The sequence below is a fragment of the Trypanosoma brucei genome, chromosome 2 (genome assembly GCF_000002445.2).
Source record: "Trypanosoma brucei brucei TREU927 chromosome 2, complete sequence".
NCBI classification, from domain to species: domain Eukaryota; phylum Euglenozoa; class Kinetoplastea; order Trypanosomatida; family Trypanosomatidae; genus Trypanosoma; species Trypanosoma brucei.
The window spans coordinates 608,461-625,255 of NC_005063.2; the positions used below are offsets into that span (position 1 = coordinate 608,461).

At 42.9% G+C, this 16,795-nt stretch overlaps 6 protein-coding genes across 6 annotated transcripts, besides 18 other annotated features; 4 read left to right on the forward strand and 2 right to left on the reverse strand.

Moving 5' to 3' along the window:
• Positions 1 to 16,795: part of a sequence feature (sequence corresponds to BAC RPCI93-10C8) that runs on past both edges of the window.
• On the forward strand, positions 221 to 1,531 carry Tb927.2.3300 (65 kDa invariant surface glycoprotein; the record flags this gene model as incomplete). The annotated part of the gene is made up of 1 exon (XM_946492.1): positions 221 to 1,531. The coding sequence occupies one exon, from the start codon at positions 221 to 223 to the stop codon at positions 1,529 to 1,531; it is 1,311 nt and encodes a 436-aa protein (XP_951585.1).
• Positions 1,708 to 1,728: a sequence feature (AT_rich).
• On the forward strand, positions 3,764 to 5,074 carry Tb927.2.3310 (65 kDa invariant surface glycoprotein; the record flags this gene model as incomplete). Its single annotated transcript, XM_946493.1, has 1 exon — positions 3,764 to 5,074. One exon carries the CDS (start codon positions 3,764 to 3,766, stop codon positions 5,072 to 5,074), a length of 1,311 nt encoding a protein of 436 aa, XP_951586.1.
• Positions 5,252 to 5,272: a sequence feature (AT_rich).
• On the forward strand, positions 7,306 to 8,619 carry Tb927.2.3320 (65 kDa invariant surface glycoprotein; the record flags this gene model as incomplete). The annotated part of the gene is made up of 1 exon (XM_946494.1): positions 7,306 to 8,619. One exon carries the CDS (start codon positions 7,306 to 7,308, stop codon positions 8,617 to 8,619), a length of 1,314 nt encoding a protein of 437 aa, XP_951587.1.
• Positions 8,672 to 8,693: a sequence feature (AT_rich).
• Positions 9,161 to 9,652, forward strand: Tb927.2.3330 (hypothetical protein; the record flags this gene model as incomplete). Its single annotated transcript, XM_946495.1, has 1 exon — positions 9,161 to 9,652. The coding sequence occupies one exon, from the start codon at positions 9,161 to 9,163 to the stop codon at positions 9,650 to 9,652; it is 492 nt and encodes a 163-aa protein (XP_951588.1).
• On the reverse strand, positions 11,029 to 11,676 carry Tb927.2.3340 (hypothetical protein; the record flags this gene model as incomplete). Its single annotated transcript, XM_946496.1, has 1 exon — positions 11,029 to 11,676. One exon carries the CDS (start codon positions 11,674 to 11,676, stop codon positions 11,029 to 11,031), a length of 648 nt encoding a protein of 215 aa, XP_951589.1.
• Positions 12,907 to 12,929: a microsatellite.
• Positions 13,331 to 13,353: a sequence feature (AT_rich).
• Positions 13,467 to 13,509: a sequence feature (AT_rich).
• Positions 13,792 to 13,846: a sequence feature (AT_rich).
• Positions 13,906 to 13,942: a microsatellite.
• Positions 14,121 to 14,175: a sequence feature (A-rich).
• Positions 14,271 to 14,314: a sequence feature (A-rich).
• Positions 14,477 to 14,527: a microsatellite.
• Positions 14,506 to 14,580: a sequence feature (A-rich).
• Positions 14,737 to 14,790: a microsatellite.
• Positions 15,090 to 15,137: a sequence feature (T-rich).
• Positions 15,209 to 16,342, reverse strand: Tb927.2.3370 (UDP-Gal or UDP-GlcNAc-dependent glycosyltransferase, putative; the record flags this gene model as incomplete). The annotated part of the gene is made up of 1 exon (XM_946497.1): positions 15,209 to 16,342. One exon carries the CDS (start codon positions 16,340 to 16,342, stop codon positions 15,209 to 15,211), a length of 1,134 nt encoding a protein of 377 aa, XP_951590.1.
• Positions 16,375 to 16,412: a microsatellite.
• Positions 16,645 to 16,677: a microsatellite.
• Positions 16,681 to 16,701: a microsatellite.

Sequence of the window (16,795 nt, forward strand, 5' to 3'; positions counted from 1 at the left end):
GCTGCAAGTGTGTTTCGAATCCCTTTAGTTTTTAGTAAATCCTTTTCCGAATATGTGAATACCAAGCATACACACGCAATAATTTCCAAGCTAATATTTGTAACTCTGGATATTTCACAACTTGGGTATGTATGTAACATTGTAAATTGCTTTGCTTCTTTTGCAAAATCATTTGTGGAAGAGTTCTTGATAAGACTGAAAGGTGGAATAATATAAAAAAATGATGAAGTATTTGCTGGTATTTGCAATTATTGCCACAAGAATCCCTGTGTTGTTGGCGACTAATGGTGGAGATAAACATGTGAAAGCTAACAAGAAGTTGACGAAAGAGGGAGCAGCGGCACTCTGTAAAATGAAGCATCTTGCTGATAAAGTTGCAGAGGAGAGATCACAAGAGTTGAAGGATAGAACTCAAAATTTTGCTGGTTATATAGAGTTCGAGTTGTATAGAATAGATTATTGGTTGGAAAAGCTGAACGGTCCGAAGGGGCGAAAAGACGGTTATGCTAAGCTGTCTGACTCTGATATAGAAAAAGTAAAGGAGATATTCAACAAGGCAAAAGATGGAATAGCTAAGCAACTCCCTGAGGCAAAGAAAGCCGGTGAGGAAGCTGAAAAACTACACACCGAAGTGAAGAAGGCCGCGAAGAATGCACGCGGAGTGAGGTTAAGTGAAGGAACGAACTCTAGTGGCCTTTACAGGATTTTGGATTGGTATTGTTTTAAAGAAGGGGAGAATGCGGGTAAGAGCGACAACTGTGATGGCGTCAAGTTCAGCGTGCATTACGAAACGCACAGAAGAAGGAATGTTATTGACTGCAGCAGCACCGGCTATGAGGAGAATTATGATTGGTCTGCGAACGCGCTGCAGGTGGCCCTAAATAGCTGGGAGAATGTGAAGCCAAAAAAAGTGGAGTCAGCCGGGTCGGACATGAATTGCAACATCGGCCAATCTTCCGAGAGCCATCCGTGCACCATGACAGAGGAGTGGCAGACTCCATACAAGGAAACTGTCGAAAAGCTAAGGGAACTTGAGGATGCGTACCAAAGGGGAAAGAAGGCTCATGATGCTATGTTGGGTTACGCTAATACCGCATATGCTGTGAACACGAAAGTGGAACAGGAAAAGCCGCTGACAGAGGTGATAGCGGCAGCCAAGGAAGCAGGGAAAAAGGGCGCGAAAATTATAATACCCGCAGCTGCCCCAGCAACACCGACTAACAGCACAAAAAATGAAGATAGTGCTTCAACCGAGCATGTTGATAGAGGGATTGCAACAAATGAAACACAGGTGGAAGTTGGTATTGATGCTGACTTTGATAGTCTCCTAGATGCCACAGAGGCTGCAGAGGTAACGCGTAGACATCAGAGAACAGCAATGATTATATTGGCAGTCCTTGTACCTGCCATTATTCTTGTGGTTACGGCCGTTGCATTCTTCATAATGGTGAAACGAAGGAGGAATAGCTCCAAGGATGTGGACACCGGAAAAGCGGAGGGTGGGGTTTCTAGCGTAAAAGTAGTAATGTAGACTCACCTTCACTCTTAGACAAATGTGCAGTTTTTTTTTTAAACAGCGAGTGTAAATAAGGAAAACCAAAGAGAATAAAAATGATAATGAGTTGAATGAAAGTATATAGATTCATGAGATAAGGAAGAAGGTCTAGCAGCATTTTCGTTGTTTTTGTTTTGTGGTAATACCTTACCTATATTTTTTTTAAAAATAAAGAATTGACACAATAGAGTAAATATTTTCGCTTGAAGAAGCCGTTGTTGATTTTCTCTTCCATTTGTAAATTCAGCTGATCGTTTGAAGCATCCATCTCTCACACTGTACGTCATCATGGCTGGCGTGCTTCATGAAACTGCCACAACCGTATCATACAGGGGAGCGCTATGCAAATTAGCAGGTGTTGAGCTACAAGGGATTAATTTATCACCACCTCAAAGGTTGTGTCAGTTGGAGTTGCTGATCAGTCGTGAGATCAACTGGCTGGCAGCAGTCCTCGAGGAATGGGAAGAAAAATATATGCTCTTCACATGTGTGCCGTACCGTGGTGTTGTGGACGCGTTTACAACCCTGCTCAGGACAATTAAGCGGCACCTGGAGACAGAGAACAGTTCAAAGGACAATGAAAAGGAGTGGGATGCGTTGCTGGCTTCTAGCATTACTGAATTTCAGGTGGAGGTTATGGAAATCGGAAAGGGTAAGAGTTACTAGCATTTTTTTCTTTTCTTCCTAAATGGACATTTAACTTTTTTTCCTCTTTTTTTTACGGTGGTATATCCTCTTTTTTTGTCACCCAATGGTTAAATTACCATGCGGTGACAAAACAAAGACTCGGTTTTTAAACTCATTGAGAATAATAGAGTACGCATACCTAAAAAAAAGTGTATGCGGAGTGGATTATGTATTCTCATGAAATCAATCATTCAAATATCTAATGCAAAGCGCAAACAACTGTACGACGGAAATTTTTTTAATTTTTGCGGTGCCTCTATAAATAACTCCTTCACTAACCGTTATTGCTCGACGTAGCATCACTAGGTAAACCTTTACGCGTTCGTCTGCTTTGAATGCACTAGTTCATACAGCTCCCTAAAGTCTAACTCCGTCTCAACTTTTTCCCCACTCTTACACATCGAATAGTCTCCGACAAAATACAAACCCTTGGGAGTCGCACCTCCACAAGAAATTAGTTATAGCTAGCCTTCCCCCACTGCCCACATTATGCATCCTTATCAATTGCCTCGGCTGATAACTTAAATTGACAGCGTAATTGAACTATCCGTCTCTGTTATGAGTCCCTGATGGCAGTACTCGTGGTTTCCATAGGAGGGGGAACGATCCGTCCGAATAATCCAAATTTGAGGGGTTAAAGGGTAGTAAAATACATTACTTTCATCAGATGAAGAACACACGAAATGACTTAAGGGTGCGAGAGTGGCATTCTGAACCTGTAAAATGTGTACCTTGCCTGCTTCTTCATGCCATGAAATGTAAATATATCCCAAACATTCAAGTCTGCTTTGTCGATATATTTGTCACAGAAGTGTAGTAGGTTACATGGTCTGTGTGAACTAGGGATCGAAAGCTCTCAGGTGGCAATGCTTGGCGGTGTAATGTATGCATGGCCGCAGTGTTGAATACCATTCCTTATATCTACTCGATGAGTTCAGTTTTGGCGAATTAGCCTATGATTGTGTCTTCGATGTTTTATCTCGGGGTTTAGTAGAGGTGGACACATATAAAGTTATGGGGGCGGCTGTTACCTGTGGGAGTCCTATTATAAAGTGGTAAGTACTGTGCCTCTTTTATGGGTGCTGTCAGACAAGCATTTTGTTTTGTGTGGAGACGGACTTTCCTCCATTTGCTTTGGAGGGACGATTTAAGTCACTGCTGGTTTCTGTTGTGCAATAGAAACGCGAGAGGCAAAGTGTGTCTGTTGAAGTGTGATTATTCTTTTTGGGTGCGTCTTCATTACCGGGATGTTGGGAATGCTGATTACTGCTGTTTCCACTGTAGTGAGGCGAATAAACAGCTGCAAGTGTGTTTCGGATCCCTTTAGTTTTTAGTAAATCCTTTTCCGAATATGTGAATACCAAGCATACACATACGCAATAATTTCCAAGCTAATATTTGTAACTCTGGATCTTTCACAACTTGGGTATGTATGTAACATTGTAAATTGCTTTGCTTCTTTTGCAAAATAATTTGTGGAAGAGTTCTTGATAAGACTGAAAGGTGGAATAATATAAAAAAATGATGAAGTATTTGCTGGTATTTGCAATTATTGCCACAAGAATCCCTGTGTTGTTGGCGACTAATGGTGGAGATAAACATGTGAAAGCTAACAAGAAGTTGACGAAAGAGGGAGCAGCGGCACTCTGTAAAATGAAGCATCTTGCTGATAAAGTTGCAGAGGAGAGATCACAAGAGTTGAAGGATAGAACTCAAATTTTTGCTGGTTATATAGAGTTCGAGTTGTATAGAATAGATTATTGGTTGGAAAAGCTGAACGGTCCGAAGGGGCGAAAAGACGGTTATGCTAAGCTGTCTGACTCTGATATAGAAAAAGTAAAGGAGATATTCAACAAGGCAAAAGATGGAATAGCTAAGCAACTCCCTGAGGCAAAGAAAGCCGGTGAGGAAGCTGAAAAACTACACACCGAAGTGAAGAAGGCCGCGGCGAATGCACGTGGAGTGAGGTTAAGTGAAGGAACGAACTCTAGTGGCCTTTACAGGATTTTGGATTGGTATTGTTTTAAAGAAGGGGAGAATGCGGGTAAGAGCGACAACTGTGATGGCGTCAAGTTCAGCGTGCATTACGAAACGCACAGAAGAAGGAATGTTATTGACTGCAGCAGCACCGGCTATGAGGAGAATTATGATTGGTCTGCGAACGCGCTGCAGGTGGCCCTAAATAGCTGGGAGAATGTGAAGCCAAAAAAATTGGAGTCAGCCGGGTCGGACATGAATTGCAACATCGGCCAATCTTCCGAGAGCCATCCATGCACCATGACAGAGGAGTGGCAGACTCCATACAAGGAAACTGTCGAAAAGCTAAGGGAACTTGAGGATGCGTACCAAAGGGGAAAGAAGGCTCATGATGCTATGTTGGGTTACGCTAATACCGCATATGCTGTGAACACGAAAGTGGAACAGGAAAAGCCGCTGACAGAGGTGATAGCGGCAGCCAAGGAAGCAGGGAAAAAGGGCGCGAAAATTATAATACCCGCAGCTGCCCCAGCAACACCGACTAACAGCACAAAAAATGAAGATAGTGCTTCAACCGAGCATGTTGATAGAGGGATTGCAACAAATGAAACACAGGTGGAAGTTGGTATTGATGCTGACTTTGATAGTCTCCTAGATGCCACAGAGGCTGCAGAGGTAACGCGTAGACATCAGAGAACAGCAATGATTATATTGGCAGTCCTTGTACCTGCCATTATTCTTGTGGTTACGGCCGTTGCATTCTTCATAATGGTGAAACGAAGGAGGAATAGCTCCCAGGATGTGGACACCGGAAAAGCGGAGGGTGGGGTTTCTAGCGTAAAAGTAGTAATGTAGACTCACCTTCACTCTTGGACAAATGTGCAGTTTTTTTTTTTAAACAGCGAGTGTAAATAAGGAAAACCAAAGAGAATAAAAATGATAATGAGTTGAATGAAAGTATATAGATTCATGAGATAAGGAAGAAGGTCTAGCAGCCTTTTCGTTGTTTTTGTTTTGTGGTAATACCTTACCTATATTTTTTTTAAAAATAAAGAATTGACACAATAGAGTAAATATTTTCGCTTGAAGAAGCCGTTGTTGATTTTCTCTTCCAGTCGTAAATTCAGCTGATCGTTTAAAGCATCTATCTCTCACACTGTACGTCATCATGGCTAGCATGCTTCATGAAACTGCCACAACCGTATCATACAGGGGAGCGCTATGCAAATTAGCAGGTGTTGAGCTACAAGGGATTAATTTATCACCACCTCAAAGGCTGTGCCACTTGGGGTTGCTGATCAGTCGTGAGATCAACTGGCTGGCAGCAGTCCTCGAGGAATGGGAAGAAAAATATATGCTTTTGACATGTGTGCCGTACCGTGGTGTTGTGGACGCGTTTACAACCCTGCTCAGGACAATTAAGCGGCACCTGGAGACAGAGAACAGTTCAAAGGACAATGAAAAGGAGTGGGATGCGTTGCTGGCTTCTAGCATTACTGAATTTCAGGTGGAGGTTATGGAAATCGGAAAGGGTAAGAGTTACTAGCATTTTTTTCTTTTCTTCCTAAATGGACATTTAACTTTTTTTCCTCTTTTTTTTACGGTGGTATATCCTCTTTTTTTGTCACCCAATGGTTAAATTACCATGCGGTGACAAAACAAAGACTCGGTTTTTAAACTCATTGAGAATAATAGAGTACGCATACCTAAAAAAAAGTGTATGCGGAGTGGATTATGTATTCTCATGAAATCAATCATTCAAATATCTAATGCAAAGCGCAAACAACTGTACGACGGAAATTTTTTAAATTTTTGCGGTGCCTCTATAAATAACTCCTTCACTAACCGTTATTGCTCGACGTAGCATCACTAGGTAAACCTTTACGCGTTCGTCTGCTTTGAATGCACTAGTTCATACAGCTCCCTAAAGTCTAACTCCGTCTCAACTTTTTCCCCACTCTTACACATCGAATAGTCTTCGACAAAATACAAACCCTTGGGAGTCACACCTCCACAAGAAATTAGTTATAGCTAGCCTTCCCCCACTGCGCAGATTATGCATCCTTATCAATTGCCTCGGCTGATAACTTAAATTGACAGCGTAATTGAACTATCCGTCTCTGTTATGAGTCCCTGATGGCAGTACTCGTGGTTTCCATAGGATGGGGAACGATCCGTCCGAATAATCCAAATTTGAGGGGTTAAAGGGTAGTAAAATACATTACTTTCATCAGATGAAGAACACACGAAATGACTTAAGGGTGCGAGAGTGGCATTCTGAACCTGTAAAATGTGTACCTTGCCTGCTTCTTCATGCCATGAAATGTAAATATATCCCAAACATTCAAGTCTGCTTTGTCGATACATTTGTCACAGAAGTGTAGTAGGTTACATGGTCTGTGTGAACTGAGGATCGAAAGCTCTCAGGTGGCAATGCTTGGCGGTGTAATGTATGCATGGCCGCAGTGTTGAATACCATTCCTTATATCTACTCGATGAGTTCAGTTTTGGCGAGTTAGCCTATGATTGTGTCTTCGATGTTTTATCTCGGGGTTTAGTAGAGGTGGACACATATAAAGTTATGGGGGCGGCTGTTACCTGTGGGAGTCCTATTATAAAGTGGTAAGTACTGTGCCTCTTTTATGGGTGCTGTCAGACAAGCATTTTGTTTTGTGTGGAGACGAACTTTCCTCCATCTGCTTTGGAGGGACGATTTAAGTCACTGCTGGTTTCTGTTGTGCAATAGAAACGCGAGAGGCAAAGTGTGTCTGTTGAAGTGCGATAATTCTTTTTGGGCGCGTCTTCATTACCGGGATGTTGGGAATGCTGATTACTGCTGTTTCCACTGTAGTGAGGCGAATAAACAGCTGCAAGTGTGTTTCGGATCCCTTTAGTTTTTAGTAAATCCTTTTCCGAATATGTGAATACCAAGCATACACACGCAATAATTTCCAAGCTAATATTTGTAACTCTGGATATTTCACAACTTGGGTATGTATGTAACATTGTAAATTGCTTTGCTTCTTTTGCAAAATCATTTGTGGAAGAGTTCTTGATAAGACTGAAAGGTGGAATAATATAAAAAAATGATGAAGTATTTGCTGGTATTTGCAATTATTACCACAAGAATCCCTGTGTTGTTAGTAATTGGCAGTGAGGATAACCGTGTTCCAGGAGACAAGAAGTTGACGAAAGAGGGAGCAGCGGCACTCTGTAAAATGAAGCATCTTGCTGATAAAGTTGCAGAGAAAGGAGCAGAGGACTTGAAGAAGAAAACTCAAAATTTTGCTGGTTTTATAGAGTTTGAGCAGGAGAAAGTTGATAACTGGTTGGAGAAGCTGAGAAACCGGAAACAGTATAGCGACGGCTACGCTAAGCTATCTGATTCTGACGTTGAAAAAGTGAAGGAGATATTCGACAAGGCAAAAGATGGAATAACTAAACAACTCCCAGAAGCGGAGAAAGAGGCTAGAGAAGCTGAGAGGCTGTACGATGAAGTGAAGAAGGCGGCACAGGATGCACGCGGACAGGATCTTGATGACGATACGGCGAAGTCCACGGGCTTGTACAGGGTGCTGAATTGGTACTGTATCACCAAAGACAACAACAAAGATATCACCCACAATTGTGACGATGGGATCAAATTCAGAGATCATTATCTGTCGGTGAATAGAAGCGCTATTGACTGCAGCAGCACCGGCTATAAGGAGGATTATGATTGGTCTGCGAACGCGCTGCAGTCGGCTTTGAATGACTGGGAGAATGTGAAGCCAAAGGAAGTAAAACCAGAGAGCGGTGGTAATGACGTGTGCAAAAAGGACGAATCTTCCGAGAGCCATCCGTGCACCATGACAGGAGGGTGGCAGACTCACTACAAGGATAGTATATTGAAGTTGAAAGAACTTGAAGATGCGCACAAAAGGGGAAAGGCGGCTCATGATGCTATGTTGGGTTACGCTAATACTGCACATGCGGCGAACACGAAAGTGGAACAGGAAAAGCCGCTGGCAGAGGTGATAACGGCAGCCAAGGACGCAGGGAAAAAGGGCGCGAAAATTATAATACCCGCAGCTGCCCCAGCAACATCAACCGATAGCACAAAAAGTGAAGATAGTGCTCCAGCCGAGCATGTTGATAGAGGGATTGCAACAAATGAAACACAGGTGGAAGTTGGTATTGATGCTGACTTTGATAGTCTGCTGGAGGCCGCTGAAGCTGCCGAAGTAAAAAGCAGACATCAGAGAACAGCAATGATTATATTGGCAGTCCTTGTACCTGCCATTATTCTGGCTGCGGCCGTTGCATTCTTCATAATGGTGAAACGAAGGAGGAATAGCTCCCAGGATGTGGACACTGGAAAAGCGGAGGGTGGGGTTTCTAGCGTAAAAGTAGTAATGTAGACTCACCTTCACTCTTATACAAATGTGCAGGTTTTTTTTTAAACAGCGAGTGTAAATAAAAAAAAAATAATAATGACAGTGAATTGAAAACAGCTGCATAGATCCGTGAGACAGGGAAGAAGTGCCGGCGACCTTTGCTTTTCTTTTTCCTTTTTTTCACTACTTTTATGGCCGTCCGTAAGGCGGTCTATAGAAAGGTAACGCCTTTCTGCGGAACGGTTTCCCACGCCGTAGTTGTTGTTTCCACCTTGCTCATCGTAAATGAGTGTTTCTACCGGAACTAACTGTCATGTAAACTATAAGCTTCTTCACCTCTTGCTAAACTAGGAGTTTCATGTTGCGACAATAAGCACATCCCTTGACGCACTCAGTGTTCTTTCCATACGGAAGTTGCCTGTGGTTTTCAATCTTTGAGAGGTATTACCTTGTTTGTGGAATGTGGACCGGAGGGCGGTGGCGGAGACTGGTACCGGAAGGCCATTTGGCACTGTGTCTACCTGGTGGCGTCGTAGGGGGCACCGGGTAACGAGGCGAGGGCGCGATGTGGAGTCGCCTTTTGGGTCATGGGGTTTTTGTTTTACCGGGAGACATGGCTCCTTTTTTCGTCCGCCTCCACCTGGACTCTTACTTCACGCTCTGCTTTCGCTTCCCATGTAACGCAAAGGCGCGGGGGCATTATGTACGATGCCGCAGGGGGCGGGTTGCTGGGCACATTCGTGTTCACATGACTGGCGCAGTTCCGTTAAGCTTAGAACGACCAACGCGGCTGGCATCTTCTCAAAAGAGCGTGGCGTTGGGGCGCTCCCCCGAATTTGCTCGGGAAGGTAATGCAGTACAATTTCTTCATCGTGACGAGGCGGGTTGTCTTCGGTCTCTTTGCTGGCTCACCGATGTGGGCGTACAGTCTCGTCCTTCCCGAGAAGTTTTTCGTGCAGCACTGACCTCTCTGGACAGGGAAATTTTACCACTCGTCAGAGCGCCGAAATGTAATGCCGTCGAAACTTCAGGAAGCCAAATCGTTACTACTCCTTGAGGGTAAGGCGGTGAGACCTCTCCCCTCTGTTTTATTGGCTGTGGTTGCGTTTCCTCCACCACTGTTGGCGGCTTTTTTTTCCACTGCATCTGTGAGCCCATTTTTTCCCCTTAGCTCCTTCGGGGCGCCATGCTGCAGCTGGCGGTCGACAATTTCTGGCAACCAATCTCTAATCTTCTTTGGAAACGATTGTTGTGTAGCCCGCTAAAACCCTTCAGCGCGCTCTGTTAGCATCGCATCTACAGCTAAACATAACTCCTCTTTACAACTTTCGGTTCCAGCGCACGGAAGGTTAATTGCTTTTTCTGACATTTGGGAGCCGCACCGTGCATTTGTCTTCTCAGGCCTCTGAGGTTTTCGAGACGCAAAGCTGTTCCTCACCCCGGAGATATCACAACCACTGATGCGGGGATGGATCCCCCATGAGCACTGCTTTGAAGCTTGTCGAGGTCCGTTTTCCTTTTTCTTTTCGGACGGGTGCCTGAATTCCTGCATGTGGTTCCTAAAGTTGGGGAAGCGCTTATTGGCGCTGTGTGCCAGCGGTCATGTGTAGTTTGCGCATTCATTCGTCCCGTGAGCGAGCCCCAACGTAGCGGTGGGATCGTTGCAACAGAAGAGGAAGAGAAAGAGAGGTTGAAAGTCTATTCTAAGGCGGATATTGTTCCGGGTCTTTTCCCAAGAGCGTAACCCTCTGGACACGCATTGTGTACGATTGGTCTTTGGACGCGAAAGGGTACGTTCAGCAAGGCCGCTCATACGGAACGCCCAACCAAAACGTTCCTGTTTCCGTCAAACCATTATGGAAAAGAAATTGCCAGTAGTTTGAAAGCATTTAACCAATGCAACACTTCTCACTCTTTTTCTTGAGTCCCCGTCTTTTGGCGATATCTCCAATCTTACGCGGTGGTTACACTCGCACTTCCCCCTTTAATCCTTCAACCACACTGATTTTTCCTCTAATAATTATTAAGCACTACCTTAGCATAAGCAAGACCATCCGCTACCAGGGGTAAATGTGTCCTTGGCGACTTTTTCCCTACCCGCAGCATCCCCCCTTTTTTGTTTCAAAACCGACCCAAATCTATTTAAGGTAACGGAACAGCGTCAGTATACGCGCATGTATATATGCCCCTTTTTAAAAATCCATTCCTTCTGCCGCTGACCGAACAACACAAGGGTAGGGGACCGGAAAAGAAAGAAAACCAAACCCTCCAGAGACAGTGGGGGCCTCTTTAACAGGGCAAGGCCGCTGTTTACCGCAATAAAATCCTCGAAACAAATTTTCCACGGAGAAGCTGCTTTGCCGCCTTGTGTCAGAAATGGCGGTGAATACTAGGAAGAAAAGAAAAAGATGTGATGGTGGGTCCTTTCCTCAGTTACACCATTTCCACTCTCCTTGGATATCCCTGAACCCTCATTTGATGTTGTTGTTGTGTCAGCAGGCACCCCAAAATCATCTCTTGGAGGGCCAGCCAAGCCCCGGGAACAAAACGAGGATCCCATAACAACAATAACAACGGAAGGAAGCAGGCAGCCGCTATGACCACTGTGTTCACGAGACTTTCCTGAAGTCCATAGTGTTGAAGAACCATGAACCGATTCGCAAACACGGCGCACCACGGGCAGCAGAAGACTTCCGTGCCCATACAACATTTTTCGAACCCATGACAAACACAGCATGAGCACTGGCCACACATACCACCAAAGCAGGTGTATTGTTGAAAGTCGCTTAGTAGTAGCGCTTCCCGTTGCGCATAGGCACAAAATATGGTACCAGCACAGGAACCCAAGCAAAAGCAGCAATCTTTACAAGGGGCGGTGATCATTCCTGTTTCCCACTCATTTTCGGACCCCGGCGCACCCGACGCTCCATCACCAAACCCTTGGCCGGGAGGAACGTACGTTGACTTGGGAGGTTGGGGATATCCCTGGCCTGGTTTTGAAATGTCAACTTCACCCACTACAGGTGCCATTTCAGTTTCCCTTCCCCCACTTGGGTAGCTTTGGGCGGGGTTTTCAGACATGCAGCGTACTCTTGATTTTAAATTACTAACCACTGGTTGTGCAGAACCCGTAAGTGAAAAAGGCGAAGCGCTTTTACCATTTTCAGCAGGGGCGAACGGACCAGTGGTTTTATTAAATTGCGACTGGAAGAAAAAGTGACGTCACCAACCCGCTGACGAAACGGCGCGCGGACTATTCATTCTGAGATGGTCCGGAATTACGCTGAATAGTAAAAACAGCGATGGCGTACCTGGAAACGGCGTGTGGGTGTCTGCAGCGCAGTGCGGATCAACACCGTGCGGTATCATGATATTCACCACAGTTCCAAACGAATTTATATAAGGGAGTGCGTATGGAAAAATCCGGCGCCAAGTTTACAGCATTCTAGACGGTGTTAAAATTGCCCTCCTTTTACACGTTGACACAACTGTGGTATCAGCATCACTTTTTATGGTTCCCTTTACTCCGCCACAAAAGCAACTGCGCTTCTTAATACCGTAAAACGTTATAACTCCTTCTCCTTTCTCCATTGTTTGCTACCTCCCAATCACATGCCACTAAATCGTGGCGCAACCTTCTCCCCATTTTCCGGTATGTCACTTCGCCACATCCAAATGAACTGGTACATTTTAATTTGTGGCGCCACATGTCTTTAATCAAATGTACCCATTGCTTCATTCCAAACAACATATGTGCACAAATACGTCCCTCCCTATTCGCGTTTGGCGACGGAAATGGCAATATTCCCTTCTTTTTTTTCTTTTCCTCAACACCAACACGCTCCACCCCGTAAGATCAAAATATTTCTTGTAAAGTCAAAACCATAATCCACCAGCTCCAATTGCTTTTACCGGTGTGGCGCCCGTCGTCTTTCCCCCCTCGTGAGAAGCGGCACCATCGGGGAAGTTTTGAGGGAGATGTGATGATATCGTGCATTTGAGCTTCAGTGCAAAGCGCAGAGCAGACAAACACACACGTAAAAGTGGTAAACATTGTTTAGAAATGAGACATCACTAAACCTTTCCTTTCTTTAGCGTTGGCACTTATTGAAACTTAAAACTGACAATACACCTTACATAATCCCTTTACGACTCCATTTCCCTTGTCGGCTGGGTAGTTTTTTTTTTCCCCCTTTTTCCCTCTTTTTGGAAGCTTCATTCCTCTCACCTATCGGAGTGTTTCACCTGAATTAAGATGAGTAACCGGCATTATTCCTTCAGGTGTTCTGTGAAGTCCCTTAAACGGGATCCTATTATTATTATTATTGTTATTACAGTTAACGAGTCCGGATAAATAACTTCCCTTCATTGTTAGCGCACCTTCCCTCCACTATTCATCAGAATCAACAACATTTAACAACAACTGCAACGCACCTCGCTTTCCAACACTCAACTGTTGAGAGTTTTTTTTTTCTTTTCCATCCTTGAGGCTTTAGCGTGTTATGAAATCGGGTCCGCTCAAATTGCGAGGCTTAAATTACCATTTATTTATTTTGCCCCCGTGTATGCAATAACATGTGCAAACCACCACGTATAGCCGGATGGAAAAAAATGATAATAATAAAATAAGGCGACATTATCCGATAATTACGCACCATTTTCTCTTTACAATATCATTGGGAGTAAATTGTGCTCTCGTATGCGCGGCGAGATTACGAGACAATAGTGAAGTCAGAAAAAAAATAATAATAATATAAACATGTTTTACCGGCAAAAGAAAAAAGCCGATTTAAAAGGAAATGTTTGTGCATTCCCTTACAGAAGTGAGGAATTGGAGGGGGGGGGGGAGGAATTATTGAGTCCGGTTACTGTTTTTTTTTTTAAATTAAATTTAATCTAATTTAACTTTATTATCCCCCATTGGAGTAAATTCACCTTCAGGGTTACAAATATGAAGTGGAGGCGCAAACAAAAACATACCTCTGGTTGAAGTCCGCGACTGATACATTTATATTTGACCCCCACTTTTTTTTTTAAATCCTGAGGAAAAAAAAAAACTCAATAGTCGCTTATAATTCAATACAAAAACCTTTTTTTTTTTTTAAAGACGCGAGTTGCAACATTGCGGTTGCGCATGGAGAGGCTTCCAAAAGTTTGTTTGAGCTTACGGACGCGTGTATTTGTGGAAACTTTTGCATTTAAACTAAAAAGAAATAAATAAATAAATATATATTTCTATATTTATATATTTGAGCTTATGTAAGCAATTACCTTTTTTATATTCATGTACAAATGGAGGGGAGAGGATGGAAGAAAAAAAATAAAAAGAGAAGAAAAGAAAAGAGAAAATACCTGTGACTAGTAATTAAGCAAAACGAACCATTCACAGGATCTGGTAAATTAAAATAACAGCAGAAATAGAAAGAAAAGGAAAAAAAAAGGAGGAATTAAAATGGGTTCGTGAAGTTAATCTACCGTCCTGTTGGGTTTCGCTGTTGGACTCAACCCTCACTGTTACAATCATTAAAAGGAAAGAAAGAAAAAAAAAGAAAAAAAAACAAATACGAATAAATAAAAAAATTTTTGTACCGTTTAATTAATAAGCAGAAGTGAGTCGAAAACGTTCGCAAACAAACAAATAAATAAAAAGATGAGAGAAGCGAAGAGGGAAAATTAAAAAAAAAAATCAAGAAAAAAAAGAAGAAAAAGGAAAAAAAAAGCCCCCATCCGCTTTTTCTCTCCCCGTTTCCCGTCACTAAACATTTCCGTCCATTCCGCATTCCATATGTATGAAATAAGCAGTTGGGAGGAGAGCGGGTTATGTGGAAGGACTTAAATAAAAATAAGTGAACGAATAAACATGCGAACCACCACCAAAGTTACTACAACCACAACCACAACCACAACCACAACAAAAAAAAAACAACAATAAACCAAGGAGGAAGGAGAAAAAAAAAAGAGAAACAACAAAAACAAACAAACAAACGACATTGCCGTCGAAACCCCCACATGATAATTTGGGAAAATGTGTGCGAGTACGCGAAGGCAAAAATCCCCATTGTGTATACCCTCCTCACCTCCCGCTGTGATGCAGTACACGGGGTTAATCGATAAATTACAAAAAAAAATAATTAAGAAAACATAAATGAAACAAATAAACAAAAGATATAAATAAAATAAATAAATAAATATATATGTAGGAGAGAACAGAAGTAAACACACACGAGAAAACAACAAAAACAACAACAATTTGGAACGTAAATCGACCGCGCCTTGTACATTTCATTTCAGCTTTACCGCCACTTGCATCGTCAGTTCCCACATGCGCATCTGCCAATTCGCACAAGCAGCCATGCAGGCGGTTAGCCGACCCTCCGTGCGTAAATCAACATGTCCTAACCCATCCGTGTTGAGTGTGTAATACATACATGATTGCTAAACGGACGAAAATGATAATAATAAAAATAATATTCAAACAAGTGGAAAATCGATGTTTTTCCTTTCCTTTACTTTCTTTTCTCTCATTTTTTTTCTCTTTTGTTGCGGTGGTCGCCCCCTTTTATTTAACTTAACACTCCCCTTCACCGGTAACTTTTACCAATTGGAGCCTAAATCAGCATTTCCCACGAGCGAAATTTTTGTCTTTCCACTGCAGCACCACGGGCGGAGGCGTTTCCGAGTTGTTGGGAAACAACTTCATTAAATATCCGTAATCCTTTTCCTTAATATGATGAACAACCATAGTTTTTTCTGTAACCACCTTTGACAAACGCCTCCTTAAATGACTAATGTAGTGGCATCTACCAATATCAGCCGTCACAAGATCGCTATATCCCACCTTTTCCCCTAACGTCACGGCCACCATCACATCTTCATTAAACATCGCCATTTCACGGAAATCTTCTATGTTACTTTCCGAATAAGGTGTATTTACTAAACGCTCAAGTGGACTGTAATTTACTACACCATCTGCAACATCTCGTGATAATGTAACACAATATCCTGCTATAAATGGAACCCATCTGTCTACGAAAACTTCAGGTGTTAGGCCATACCAACCCATGTATAAACGATATTTTGGCATTAATTTCAGGCTAGATAAATAATACGGAACTCTAATGAACAAATCATCATCGGCCTTCATTATATACGTTGCAGTTCCAAAAAAATTCGAGGCGAATTTGAGCCACAAATATGTCTTTTTGCTCATTACCAGTTCCACCTCATTTCCCCAACTTTGCAACTCGCCGATTACCTTACCATTTGTTGAGGGTACATCAAACGTTGGGAGCACAATAATATCATGATTTTTTTGTGCCTCAGCCCTCACGGAATCGGAGAGGATGAAATCATTTCTCTCATGAGGGGAGAGAAGATATAATGGTATAAGATCGCCTGCGAAATCATTGCGTCTCGTGGCAACACCACCATATGTCCAACATGTGGATCGTTGCAACCCACGCCTTCTAAACCGCTCCTTGTTGTCTATTGAAGGTATGCCAGCTGCCACAAGATATTTGGAGCTCTCCCAGATTTTAATAGTTTTCTCGGGGACAAGTGTCAGGTACTCGTCATTATCGACTTCGGTTAAGTGCATCTGCTGACGCCTCTGCTGGAATGTTAGTTCTTTTCGTTTGGGTTGTTTATTTATCCAAGCTATGAATAGTACAGCAAACACAAGAAAAACAACCAATACGATGCGCTTCCTTCGTGTGGAGCCCACCATCTGTAAACCCTTCGACACCATTTTCCGGATCGTATACCTAAAACAAGAGATTAAATAACAGCAACAATAATAATAACAGCAATAATAATAAAATCATCACATAATGATTAATTGTGGTGCCGCTACAGAGTAGAGGGTATTATTTCCACCAACACCTCACCGCCTTACGACTTACTTTCGGGGAGGGAAAACTGGGGAAGGGGGTTAGGAGGCGGGCTAAGCACCTCTTTTTTGTTTTGTTTTGTGTTTTTTTTTTCGATACGGACGAACTCCTTTTTGCATCCCCACATATGAGGGAGACCACGCTGCGTGAGGTGGAGCGTATAAGTAAAAAAGTAAAAAAATAAATAAATAAAATAATATATATATATATATATATACCATTGACGCCTAATCGTTTCCCCCCTTCCCCAACTCAGCAACCTTTCCTCATCTCCCCCCATTCACGTAAGTGAGTTGTAACAGCCAATTTGC